Below are 14,460 nucleotides of genomic sequence, written 5' to 3' on the forward strand. Positions count from 1 at the left end.
AGTACCATCATACATTACAATGGCTAAATAAACAACTGCCAATGTTGGCTGTCATCTGCTGTTTCTTGGCTGCAGCCAAGCAGATTCCACATTTTATTTTTCTGACATGAGACTCTTCCTTTCTAATGTACCTAAGCCACCCCTTAGGAATGCAACACCACTGTTGTCTTCTTGCCTATCCTCCTGACTATTGAATATCCTTCAATATTTAATTTCAATTTTGTCATGGTTCTGTAATGGTTTTCAGAGCATACTTATGAGTACTCTACCTGTACCCTTTAAATCATCTACCCTTTTGTAAATGCTGCAGATATTCAGGAAGAATGCTCTTCACTTTGTATTTTTGACTTTTCACCTTTTGTTCGCCTACATGGAATTCCATTTGACATTTTTCTGCTTCTTGTTACTAGCTTTACTTGCCTCCAATTTGAACAAACTAATGTAAACCCTGCCCTTCAGCACTAGCAAATCTCCTTGTGAGGATATTAGTCCTGGTGCTGCTAAGATGTAAATCACATAATATGTACAAGTCCCACCTTCCAACTACCTCAGAAATCTGATGACCTCCCTCCTACCACAGCCACATCCTCTAGCCACATGATTAATCCGTCCTGTTAATGCTATGCTCACTAGTGTGTGGCATGGGACTTGTACTGAGATCACTGTTCTTGACATCCCCTTTTTTAATTACCTTTCTGCCTTCAGAACCACATCTTTCTTCATTCCTATGTCATTGATATCAATGTGGACCATGATTCTGGGCAGTTTACTTTCTTCCAGAGAAATGTCTAACAGTCACTTTAACACAATCTTACCCCTAGTGCAAAGGAGGCTGCACACCTTCCTGGAATCCCATTTACTGTTGCAGAAATACCCACCTCATCACCATCTATGGAATCCCCTTTCTCCATTGCTCTCACGTGTTTCTCCTGCCCTTCCTATACATCATCTACTTGTAGAAATCAAAATCTTTTGTGCTGCTCCACTTCAAGCATTCAATCTATCCTCATCTATTTCTTCATTCCATTTCTTATTCAAAAATAATAGTCCAAAAATAATATTTTCTGCAGAGCTGACCCAAAAGGGCCAGAAGAGTCAAACCAATCACGCAATAAAATCAGGATGACTGCATTCATTCAGTATCAGGAAGACTGGGCCACAGCTCAGACAGTTCATATGTGAATTGAGGTTGGTTGGAGCAAAATTTGGAGCAGTAACAGGAGATTAATAATATCTATTTTCTGTATTTAAAAGCAGCAGGTTGGTCTACAAGTAAGTGCTAAATGGCTATGCTGCAATTTCCAAAGGCTTTTGTTCAATGGCTATTGAAAGTCATATGCACAGGTACTGTTTTACTTAATTCCATATACTCAACACAGTGGAAAATAAATCAGAACACAATGGCAATTCTTTTGTGTCTGGGTTTTTCGGGCCCATCATTGGATTCTATAATTTATGTCTGATCTGTGAATTCAATACTGATAGTCCTCAAGATTCAACAATGCAAAGTGGTGCTTAATGGAATAGAGATCCAACTAACAACATAGAAAATAAATCTCTTGTCAGATCTTCCTCAAAGTACACATTTGCAATTGGTGCTCAGTGCCCAAACCATTGCTTGGTGTCCAGGCATCATAGAAGGTTTACTCCTGGTTAATAAACAAATTGGGATTTGCCAGGAGGATCTGGCAAATGAGATCAGGGCAATCTTCTACCTGAACTCCATTATCTCACCCTGAACCACAGTATTTGACTTCTTAAAAGTCCAGAAAGTTCATCTAGCCCTAAATATGGACAATAAACTCATGTTCACAGTTGTGCTATAGTTAAGTCTAAGCATTCGGTTTTGCAATTTAACTTGCTTCTAGTTGACATCTGCATGGTATTACCACAAAAAAAACGAGCTAAGACTAGACTTAAAACATCCAAACCCCTTTTTGTTTTGTTGTCCTACTGAGACAGAAATTCCTCTGGTTACTATATGTGACAATAGTCTTAATTTACATCTCGAGATTTACTCCACTAAAATTCTGAGAAAAAGACCAACTGGAAAATTAATTCATTTAGAATTATGTTACTGTACATATTAGCTAGTGGAATTCTTACTCTGCTTTGTGAAAGGTTTGCTTCATTGTGCACTCAGTCCTGGTCATCTGCTAATTTGCTATCTGCAGATTAGTTATGTGCAAGACCTTTTCCAGACCCCATCAGGCTTTCATCCACACCAAAACAATTTGAAATGCCTCCAAAAGAGCAGAACATGCCTCGACATATTCCTACATTCATCTGTATATTCCTATGTGCACTTCTCCCACATCATCTGAGTTTGAGCATCCACAACCCACTGTCTCGCCCAGTTCCACACATGGTCTGCTTTGTTAAACATGGAGTAGTCCTTCTTGTTACATTGGAGAGGGCCTTAATTGTATGTGCAATTATTATTAGCTACAACAAAATGTACCCCACCCCTCATAGACAGTGAGGACTAAGTGTGCATTGTTTAATGGACCAGTGGAGGCACACCACTTCCTAGTCTAATACATGGTTTAGTATGTTCCCAGATTTATCATTTAATCTGTACTGACTCGATCTTTTAGCAGACTTTAGTTCTGTAAGATTACTCAAAGTAGCCATGTCCCTAGGTAAGGAGGAGGTGAAAACAGGTCATTGTCAATCACAACCCAATGCAGGAAACTTAGGATCAGATTTTGATGTGATCCTCTCCATGAGTGAATAGATTGCGAGTGCTTAATGGCTGGAATCTCACATGAAGAATTTTGGTGACAGGTTGGTGCCAGTGAAACGCAATCTTAGCCATGAGTTACTAGGGTGACAAGGCAGTACAGTTGAAAATGCTTTATTTTAAAATTCAGTTTTTGACATACCTTAGGTTGCTAAACAAATGTTACAACTATAATATTATGCTGATTTGTGCATTAACCATCTGAGCTGAAGTCCTGTATGTCTTTAAATTAATTTCAAATGAATTTATCCTACTCAGTATTTTTTCTTCTGAATTATGTTCTACATTTTAAAAGTGTTTAATTCTTGCCTTTTCTTCTAGTTTGTCGCCCAGCCAAACTGTCAGCAACTCCTTGCTTCCCGCTGGTATGATGAATTTCCTGGCTGGAGACGGCGACATTGGATCGTTAAATTCCTGACCTGCATCGGCATCGGACTGCTATTTCCAGTTTTTTCTGTGTGCTACTTGATAGCACCAAAAAGCACATTAGGCCTTTTTATTAGAAAACCATTTATTAAGTTTATCTGTCATACTGCATCATATTTGACTTTTCTTTTCCTGCTGTTGTTGGCATCCCAGCACATTGATCGAACAGATTTAAACATGCAAGGTCCTCCACCAACCATTGTTGAATGGATGATACTTCCCTGGGTGCTAGGTAATTTATTTGCATGTGATGGATAATGTGTAAACTAGTAGGAGAAATTCCTCCCCATTGCCCACTTTAAATTCCAATCAATATGTGAATCTCAGATGCATCGAGAGTCTGGAGAGCTGAGGTGTGTAGTCTGTTAGATTCAGTTTTAAAATTTACTGAGTTTACATAAAAAGGACAGCCTTTTGTGCCAGTTACAAGAAGGCACCAAACATTTGTGGATCCATGACTTAGAGGAGTTTATAGAGATTGCACCTTGATCTTCACGACTTTGTAAATCTTAGAGCTTCTAAACACCCTCAGGTGAATATAATAATTGAAGAATGCAGACAGTTAACTGCCAAGCAGTGGCTAAATTTAAAAGGAATCAGGTTGACTCTGATTGATCAAGACATTCCTGTGGGAAGTGAAACAGAGAATTACAATCACACATTTTGTCAAATTGAAACAGGTACAGTGTGTGTGTCTATTCATTCTAACTGCAAAGAACAGGGTCCTGTGAACTAATGTTTGTGACTTCCAGTACACATGAGCACAACAGGGCTAACCCAATTGACAAACTAAAATTGTTTATCAGGGAAATTCTTTATACAATCAGGACTATTTAGCAAATGTTGTCTAATCATGGAGTCACATCTAATGTTGGATATTGTGTGGTGAGTTTGTAAGTGCAGACTGAGTGGGTATGGTCAGTACTTTCATGTTATGAACAGCATCAGGGATATGCTGTTTCATACGCTGTACTAGATTTGGACTCAACTGGCTACATATATACCATCACACTAAGTATATATGTCGCATTACTTATTGGTGTAGTAGGCAGAATCTGTCTTTTTAACATGAGAACTACTTCCTTTCCATCACTGCTGGTCATCACTGTTGCTGCTGCATTGGACAGTGTGAAACGACTAGCTTTATGTCAAACATTTGCGATATCTTTCCAGTGTGATCAGTCTCAAAGACTGGGCAGAGTCAACCTGCCTCATTTAAAATCTAAACAATATTTGGCAGTTAACTGCCAACCGTCAACAACCAGTGCATTCTCCATGGAAATACCTCTACCATTCAGGTTCTACTTGTGAACCCATTAGCACACCCCTCTCATGCAATATGGATGCTGTTTTCTTATTATATTGTATTTCTTGCAAATTGTCCAGGTGACTGCAAGGGGAAAATCTTGAAAGCAATTTATTTTTTAAAAGGTGCAGTTAGCTTCAGTGTCTTGGATTAAGGAGAATATAGATTACTCAAGGTACTTACCACTGATCTAGTTACTTCAACTGGATAGCCTGTTAGCACACAGGCACAGTAATTGATTAGGCTTATATTATAGACAATATCCACTTTAGTAAATTAACAATTTCAAAATGGGAAATGAGAAAATTGGATTTTGAACATGTATAAAAGAGAGTTGGAAAGATCTTTTTTAAAGTTAGCTATGTGAAAGAAAGAAAGAAGGTAGAATCCTGGAAGCAGGGTGAGAATATAGAATTGGGCTGTTGGCAGTTGTGAAAGATAAGCATTATTACAGGCTGCTTTAACTTGCTATGTAATTCAACAGTAAAGATGAATAGATTGAACAATAGCTTTGGAAGTATAAATTTTACGTTCCTTAGTCCTAAGTCACATCTTATACATTTTAATTTTCCAGAATTTTTCACTATACTGAATAGATCAATTTAGGTCACAGAACACCGCAGGTTGCAGATATTACAAGGGATAGATTTTAAAATGCTATCAATCACGCAGTGCGTTTAGGACTTGCATACTATATCTTGATTACACTTAATGACATTAGCATTAAAAACCGCAACTGAATTGCGGAAAGTTAAATTATTGAAATGGTGGCTGCAAACTGGGGTTGTATTGATAGATTTCATGCTGGGAAATTGAAATTCATCACCTGCCAGGAGCATGCATTTAAAAATTACCATTTAAAAGGCAAAAAGGTAAAACTGAACTACAAACAGCTTGATTTGTGGCTTTATTTTCTCATTTCATTCTATAATTTGTCATTAACAATATAATCTGTTCTGCGATTTAAAACCAGGACCTGGAAATTTATGGATGCTCATTTTTAGGCATTACACCTGAATAGTGAGAATCGAGATGTCCCTGATAGTGGATCTTTGGTCATTTTACAAAGCAAGAACAGCCAGTCAGCAAGAAGACTGAGATTAGACACCTTTGCATTGTAGCAGTTCTTAAATAAGTGAAGTGAAGGCTAAGGCTGACTGAAGGCCTGAGGCTGGTGGAATGATCAAAGCCCAGGAGATGCAATGAATTAGAACTGGGGTGGGGAGGGGGAACAGAGTTGCAAGGAGGGATTCAGCAGCTGAAGAGAGGGAATTGCAGTCTGGACAGGAAGCTGAAAGATGGAGAGTAGTCTTGGGTGAGTTCAGAAATGATAACAGTCTGGGGGATTGTCAGAAGCAGTATCAAACTTTAATCAGGAAAATCCCTGCTCCACTCAGCTCTACAGGCAGGCCTGAAGTTAAAAAAAATTACTATCATTAGCAGGCAGGTCTGAGGTCTAATTTGACCCAGTGTACCTGCATCACACTAATGTGGGTTAATTCAGGGATGTCATATTTGAAGTCCTAGCTTCAAGCAGGCATTAGACCGCTTATTTGTATAATGTAAAAGCCCAAACATTTATTTCAGTCATGGATGATAAATGCTTAGTATTCCTTTCCCAGTGAAGTCACATTTAAGTACTCAAATAAAAGCAAAATACTGTGGGCGATAGAAATCTGAAACAAAATAAAAAGTGCTGAAGAAACTCAGCATCCCTGGTAGCATCTGTAGAGAGAGAAACCGAGTTAATGTTCCAATATGACTCCTCTTCACTATGCCCTTCCCCTGAAGAGTAGTCATATCAGTCTCAGATCTCTCTCTCTGTCTCTCTCTCTCTGTCTCTCTACAGATACTGCCAGAGCTGCTTTTCAATATCTGAGTGCTTCCTGGTTGCAATATCAGAGATCTGGTATGACAACCAGAATCAGAAAAGTGAGTGCTGCAGTATTTATAGGTCCCGATACTTAATTAGCAAGGGCTTAGAAATAATTCTGCATAACATTTGGACACGAGGCTTACCATTTTCATGTGAAAATCCTTTTTCTGCTATTCTTCTGGTGGGAAATCATTAACTTGTCAACTGTCTATTTTAATTCCAATAGAACAACCAGAAAATAGCATACCTAATTTTACATGATTAACTTACATAGTTGTATACTATTTCCACTGAAAACCTTTAATATAAGTCATGTTCAGTCCCTAAAGGTTTGTAACCAGCTAAACAATACTAATTGTTTCTTTATAGGTGCTGCATAGTTTTCTCTGTCATGTCACTTGCCTGTGTCACTTTGTGGCTTTCTCCTTTCATCCACATAACATATTATATTCCCCAATTTAGTGACAATTGTAAACTTGTATATTTTACACATTATTCCTTAATCTAAGTCATTGATATGTACCGTGAAAAGCCCAGTACAAATCCCTAGGAAATGTTACTCATCACATCCAGCCAATCAGATTGCACCCCCTTCTTCCTTCCTCTCTTCAAACTAATATTAACTCATGTCACACCATTGCTTTACAATTCTGTGCACTTCCATTCTTGCTGATAATGTTGTATTAAATTACTTACCTGTGGTCTGAAACACAGCAATGATGCTAATCCTCAGGTGTACCAGCATGCACACCACTTCCCTGGTGGCACTGCTGTTCAATAAAGCTTCCAGCCTCCAATTGACTGACAGTTCTTGGCAGATGGGTCTTCTGCAACTGGGAAAACCTGATTCCTGGGAAAGCCTGCCACTGTTCAATTAAATGCCTGAGTGGAACTTAACAGCAGACCTTCCCAAAAAGAAGTGTAGCAGGTTCTTGATGTCTCTCCAGCGAGTGGTTGAGACCTCTGCCACCTCCATTAGCTACTATCTTCCATTTCTCTGGTGATAGATTCCAGTAACTTCCCCACAACTAATGTTAAGGTAGCAATTCATTTTTCTTTTCCTTATATATGGATTGACATTTCTAACTTTAATCCAAAGGCATAATTCCAGAATTTATTATGCTTTGCATAGTTAAGTTTCATATATTCAATTTCCTAATATATTTCTTTTAATATTCTGGGAAGAAATTATCAGATGCTCGAGAGTTCTTTGTCTCCAGACCCATTATTTTCTACATTACCGTTTATTTACATTAAATCCACTAAGTTCCTCCCTTGGATTATTTTTAGGTTCCCTTGTATTGCTGGTATTTTGTCCTCTTCCTTCACTGTGAAAATGGATACAAGGTACTCATTTAACAGATCTGCCATTGCCACATTGCCCTTAGTAGTCTTTGCTGTAACTGCCATTTAGTGCCCATTCTCCTTCACTATGTTCCTTCTCTTAATAGATTTAGGAAATAATTTGCTGTAGCTATGACACCCCTTGTCCAATTTATTTTAGTATTTCTTTTTTTTGTGCCATGTAGTACTTGTAGTTATTGTTGCTTTTTACAGCTCTCCCAGCCAATTAATTTTCACTTCTCCTTACATTTGTGTGACCCTTTTAGTTCAGCTTAATTGTTTGCTGTGGTTGCTTAATTACACAAATGGAAACTATGCCTTTTAGGGGTATGCACTGGTTTTGTGTCATCAAAAACTTATTTGAATACTTCCCACTGCTTGTATGTAGATTTATCCATTAAACATTCAACTCAGTTCATTACTGCTAATTAATTTCCCATTTTTGTAAGGTTCCCTCACTATTAGAAATTTCAGTTTGTGATTCTTGCTTCTCTTTGCAGGTTCTAATAAATAGATTTTGATTTTTAAAAATCCTGTTTTTATTTTTTAAAAGCTCAGTTTTTACTATTGGAGCTGTTCTGCTGTTCTTAGTCTTAAGTGAAAAATAAAATCTCTATTTATAAAGATGTTTCCTTGAACTCTGATTATGCATTACCTCGCCCTCCCCCAACATTTCCATCCTATGAGACCATTACTAAGAAGTCTGTCATTATTCAAACAGCTCTTTGTATATATGTTCTTTTTCACTTGGCAATAATATCTTTTGTTCATGACAAAATTCTTATGTTCATTTCCTTTTCCAGTATGTATCAGGAAATTAATTCTTTCTATCCATTGACTTCAATGCGTGTACACTGCCAACATACACTTGAAAATATTACCCCATTGCATCAAGACCATTATACAGATCTGCTGGTAACCTGTAGTTGGATGGATGAGACTTGTCATGTATATCACTCCATTCCTTATAGCACAGAGGCTTAGGTTAGAAATATTGATTTAAGTACAATGTAAGATGTCAAACTTACACATTGGAGAACTGAAGATACTGATGCTTCTACTGATACTTTGCTTGTAGTGTTGGGTGTGGTTTGGTGGATCTCTAAGTCATAAGAGAGTGGGTTCAAGTCTGACACCAGAAACATCGGCACAAAACTGAGTTGACATTTCAGCACAGTAATGCTGAAATGCTGTACTGTCAGAGGTCCTGTCTTTTATATGAGACAGTAATATCAAGTTCTGCTTTCTCTCTAGTGAATGTAAATAATTTTATGTAATCATTTGAAGAAAAGGGAAGTTCCCCCTGGTGGTCCTACACAATATTTATCATTCAATGTTGAGAAATATTTACTCATGATGTAGACGTATCCTTGCTCCAGTACGCAAATTGTAAACTTCTCTCAGTTATAAAGAACTCCAACATTCTAATATTGGAGTATATTCATAAAGCAGTTTTGCTTTGTTGGCATAATGATAGCAATGTTCGGAAAACTCCAAATAGAAATCCTAATAGAGCTTATACTTTATTATATTGTTGCAAAAACAGTATCGTTTAACTAAAATCTATCTAAATTTCTTAAATCAAAACATTTAGCATGGTCTGTTGAAATCAAACTTGGCTTTGCCACAGAAGTGGTAGTCTGGGGGAATGCAACAACCACCTGTTTATAGGGTGCACCTGATTTTCATTTCATAGATTTCAGTGAAATGTAAAACCAGATGGGTTTCATGCTGGATAGGAAGCTTTCTCTGCCAGATTACTAGCAGACAGTGAAGACCAACATCTACCTACTGTTCTTAAAATTATTAGCAGAAGCAGACCATTCTTATGCACTAAACTAATGTGTATTTGGTTTTAACCAGTCCATGATTTTAGACTTATTGCTTGTTATTCTGACAAAAAAAGACCCTTCAAAATTGAATTACTGTGAATAGTCTTTCTGAAACCTTCTCATAATTTGATAAATTTCAAGCAGATGGAAAGATAAATAAATGCAGGAATATGATTTTAAGTCATTTAACAAAGGGACAGCTGGCTGGGTCATTCGCAGCTTAGAACGTACATTTTCAGATTATTCTTTTTTCCATTTGGCGACAGGTTTCATTTGGGGTGAAGTAAAACAAATGTGGGATGGTGGACTTCAGGACTACATACATGACTGGTGGAATCTTATGGATTTTGTAATGAATTCTTTATATCTAGCAACAATTTCTTTGAAAATTGTTGCTTTTGTTAAGGTAATTACTTTATTTACTTACTTCGTTCTTTCTTAACAGCTGAACATTGCGATAACTTCTTGGATTATAGATACGGTTGAGTGAAAATATTGATTCCAGCAGGTTACAGATAGGAAAATAAAAGTAAATCAGAGCACCAAAACTCTTGCTTAATTTAGCTTGGTAATGGGTAAAAGAAAGAGGAAAGGGCAAATGCAATAAAGTAAGAGGAAAGAAACAGGTGAGATTGGGAATTTTGGTCGTGAATGAACAAAAACAAGAATGAAAGAGGAGCTGTAGAGCAAGGAAGATAAAAACAAACAAAGTGAGGAAATGGAATTGAAAAGATGAACAATAAAACAGCTGAAAGGTGTGAAAGTAACACCTGAAAGTTAGAATGGAGAGGAGAATGAACAGATATAAAGAATGGGCATGTGTAAATAAAAGTGAAAGAAGAGAGAGACATTAATAATAGACGGGATAAGAAGAAAGCAGAAAGAGAGAGGTATAAGCAGCAAAGAAAATGAAATGTTATTTGGAAGACCTTTTGCTAGAAGCATTGAGCATGACATGCTTCATTGACTAGGAAACATTTTAGTGGAATCAGGCAAATAAAAATGAAGCAGTGCATAATTGTGTTTCTAGCCTTTTACCACAACAACATTTTGAAGGTTTGAGGATAGCCTTTCTGAGTTCCTGCCTGATACATGCTCACAATATGTGTTATATCTCACCACATGCAAATACTTAAATCTTAGCTTTAGTTTGTAATAAACCATGATTATTTATATAAGCTTTAATAAATGAATTTGATCATATTACAAAGCTGAGGATATGTTAACTCACGGGTGGTTAAATTTAATGCTTGGACTTCATTGAATATATTTAATTTATTTTGTTTTTGACCTCTTCAGTTTTGTATTTATCTGAATTGCTAAAGCAGCCAGCATGTCTGTTGTATATTCAACATTCGTGTTTCTTTCATTCTTTGACAACATCTATAGTTTAAGCAGCTTTGCTGAACCGTCTTAAATTTCTAAAATATTAAAAATAAGCAGATTAAGCAGTCCTGCTCAAAACTGTCCATCAAAATATAGCATTATACTTCTGCAAAATCAAACACTCCTTATCTATCAAATCCTTTATTTTGAGCTCTATTTTCCATCTTTAACTTAACAGCATCCAGTAATTAAACAGGAGTTTGAAGAAAAGATTACCCTGCACATCATTTCTAGATCAATTAAAAACAGTGATTTTCACAGCAGTAATCATTAGGCTTTCAGAGAAATAAGATATCGTTTTGAATGTAAAAATGTCTAAAAATACAACATATATAGTACCTGTAAGCACCCAGACACTATGCTTAACAGCTGTTCCAATAAATCAGTGAAACAGTAAGAGAAGGCAGTCGTTGAGTCTGTCATTTGTGGTTTGATGCCCATGTCGATGACAATAATTTAGCCGCAAATCATTATGTTTTTGTATTTTGAAATTGATATCTAATATATGATAATAACTGTAGACTTTATATTTAGACTGCATAGGTCAGTAAAACAAAACAAACGTTTCTTTAAACAGAGATTATTCCAATCATTTTCTGATTTGTACAATGGAATATTTTATTTTTGTGACAGATAAATAGTCATTGACCTTTATCAATCTGATTGAAGTTGTTACATGTTTTATACTGACACTATTATTTTGTTTAAAGTACAGTGGTTCACGCCAACGGGAGGATTGGGAAATGTGGCACCCTACCCTTGTTGCTGAAGCATTATTTGCTATTGCAAACATCTTCAGCTCCCTTCGCCTAATTTCACTTTTCACTGCTAATTCTCATCTGGGACCTCTCCAAATATCTCTTGGACGTATGCTGTTGGATATTTTGAAGTTTTTATTCATATACTGTCTGGTGCTACTAGCTTTTGCAAATGGTCTGAATCAATTATACTTTTACTATGAGACAAATGCTACAGAAGAACCAAATAACTGCAAAGGAATAAGGTGTGAAAAACAGAACAATGCCTTCTCAACGTAAGCATATTTATTTTCTTTTGATTTGCAATTTACAGTTAGATATTCATTACAGTCATGAATCTGTACCGAAATCTCCAGTGTTCATTGTTGTCTTACAAGAGAGTATGTATTAAAAAAAAATCCCTTCATATCTAGACATCTTTTGCATTGAAACTGTAAGAGACATTCTGTATTCAAATATTTCATTCTTACTGTTGAATAAGTATTTTAATGGGGTGGGATGAGGTGAGGGTGAGGCTGGGAATTGAGTGAATGATCTTATAAATAGAATTTGTGCCTTATTGGCACAAGGGTAATTCATTATTTTATAGTCAGACCATACTAGGATTGCTGGAGGCAGTCAGTGACAATATGTGAGCATAGTTTACCTTGGAACTGCATATTCAGCATAGTAGGCATGCCAAATGGGTTTATAGAAGGCCATTACTTAAACTGATCTGTTTTTCTACTGATTCAAATTGATCAATATGATGGAATTTTTTAATGTTTGGACTTCATTGAATATATTTAATTTATTTTGTTTTTGACCTTTTCAGTTTGGTATTTATCTGAATTGCTAAAGCAGCCAGCATGGCTGATAGATTGTTGTTGTAAAATGTTACTGCTGGCTGTGAAACCATGCTCTAATTGCAGCTTTCAGGAGAAAAGAAATAAGTGACTGAACCTTGTCTTAATGGACTGAATTTAAAAATTTTTTTGGCTGTGCTATTTTCAGATGTTTCATGGAAGGCTTCCTGCTGTATCTGATGGTGACTTTAGTTTTGCAATTTTCCACTGCTCACATAATTAATTATTCATCCAATCTGTATGGCACACTCCTCATTCAGTTGTGAGACAATGGGTTAGAATTAGTTGGCACTGCTGGAACATTCATCAATTTGCACCTTGCACACTATATTTATATGCCAGCTGAGCACCATTTCATATACTTGGAACCAAAAGCTACCTTTTACAATGTTGTTCTCAGCATTTATCATTAAAGATATGCTTCAGAAAGGGAAACTGTTTCTCCACCAAGGACATAGAGGTGTTGGTGAATGGGTTGGTCAGCACAAGTGAAGCGCTGTTTCGTCAAGGCATAGAAAGGAGGCCACACCACCAGATGTAGCCACCCTGGACAAAAAGAGTGATCTGGTCAATTTGATATCCCAGGTGAAAGAAATGCCCAGAAATACCATAAGGATAAGTGCCCTTTTCTCTTTCATATTTTACACTCTCTCTAACTTTGTCACTGCTCACAGCTCCCACCAAGTCAACATTTCTTACTATTACATGACAGATCTCCAACCAATGGTTCTGATTCCCCAAAACCATTAATCATTCCTGCCCTCTGTGCTTCCCACTCACTCAATGGGAACCCTTTCAACACCCACACTGCTAATAGTTCATACAAACCTTTTAATCACGTTCAATCCCTCCTTCAGTCTTGGTACACAAGATCACAAGGACAAAGGCAGACAGTGGGATGGTTGACATTTTTGTGTTCAGTGCCACCATACCCAGAGTGGGCAAATGTGATTCTTTAATCTATGAGGGACAGGCCTCCACTTGTGAGTGAGGTAAGGCCCGTCAAGGAAAAATAGCATTAAACAATGAGGCAACAGGGTGGCTCAGTGGTTAACACTGCTGCTTCAGAGCACCAGGGATACAGGTTTGATTCCACCCTCGGGCCACTGTCTGCGTGGAGTTTGCACCTTCTCTCTGTGTCTGTGTAAGTGTCCTCTGGGTGCTCTGGTTTTGTCCCACAGTCCAATGATGTTCAGTTTAGGTGGATTGGCCATGATAAATTGCCAGTAGCGTCCATGGATGTATAGGTTAGGTGGATTAGCTATGGGAAATGCAAGGTTATAAGGTAGGAGAGTGGACCTGGGAGGGATGTTCTTCGGAGGGTCGGTGTGGACTTAATGGGCTGAATGGCCTGCTTCCACGCTGTTGGAATTCAATAAAATACAAACACACAGTTCAAGACATCTGTTATCATTGAATACTGGATACTGATGTTGTGCAATGACCAACTATCCAGACTAAAAGTCCTAGCCACAAGCAATTTTGGCCATCTTGTTTAACGTTTAAAATAAATCGTAGTAATGTATTTCAAATGCAAATAATCTCAGACGAACTGTAAAATTTCACCTTCAGTCCACAATTCACAATCACCTACCATTGTGTTTACACAAGGACCTACACATTTCACACTTTAGACTGGAAAATATCCACACCATAAGCTTATATGCAATGCTATCTTTCTTAGGTACTGTGTGGGCTGAGGGTCAAGGGAGGAGTCATTATTAATGCCACATTTATAGTCTGCTGCTGCATGTGTGCCAAATGGCTTGCGCAGCATACACCTGACTCCGGTCACATAGAGACATCCCACTGCCTTCCTTGTCAGAGGCCTTCATGTGCCACTATTAGAATATATTAGTTGAATGGTATTTGTGTGTGCTGCAAGTGCTGTGTGAGTGCATTATTGAGATTCTCTTTTACTTCTGATATTCCCACATTCGTATG

At 37.3% G+C, this 14,460-nt stretch overlaps 1 protein-coding gene across 2 annotated transcripts in view; it reads left to right on the forward strand.

Annotated features, from left to right (window-relative positions):
• The window catches only part of LOC140481263 (short transient receptor potential channel 4-like), a 101,643-nt gene that overhangs the window by 70,924 nt on the left and 16,259 nt on the right, over nt 1–14,460 (forward strand). For both annotated transcript variants that reach the window (XM_072577169.1, XM_072577170.1), the window contains exons 4-6: nt 3,065–3,401; nt 9,794–9,933; nt 11,624–11,946. In XM_072577169.1, the coding sequence (XP_072433270.1) occupies nt 3,065–3,401; nt 9,794–9,933; nt 11,624–11,946 (800 nt within the window). The remainder of the gene's footprint in view (nt 1–3,064; nt 3,402–9,793; nt 9,934–11,623; nt 11,947–14,460) is intronic.

This window comes from Chiloscyllium punctatum, chromosome 9 (assembly GCF_047496795.1).
Source record: "Chiloscyllium punctatum isolate Juve2018m chromosome 9, sChiPun1.3, whole genome shotgun sequence".
Classification (NCBI taxonomy): domain Eukaryota; kingdom Metazoa; phylum Chordata; class Chondrichthyes; order Orectolobiformes; family Hemiscylliidae; genus Chiloscyllium; species Chiloscyllium punctatum.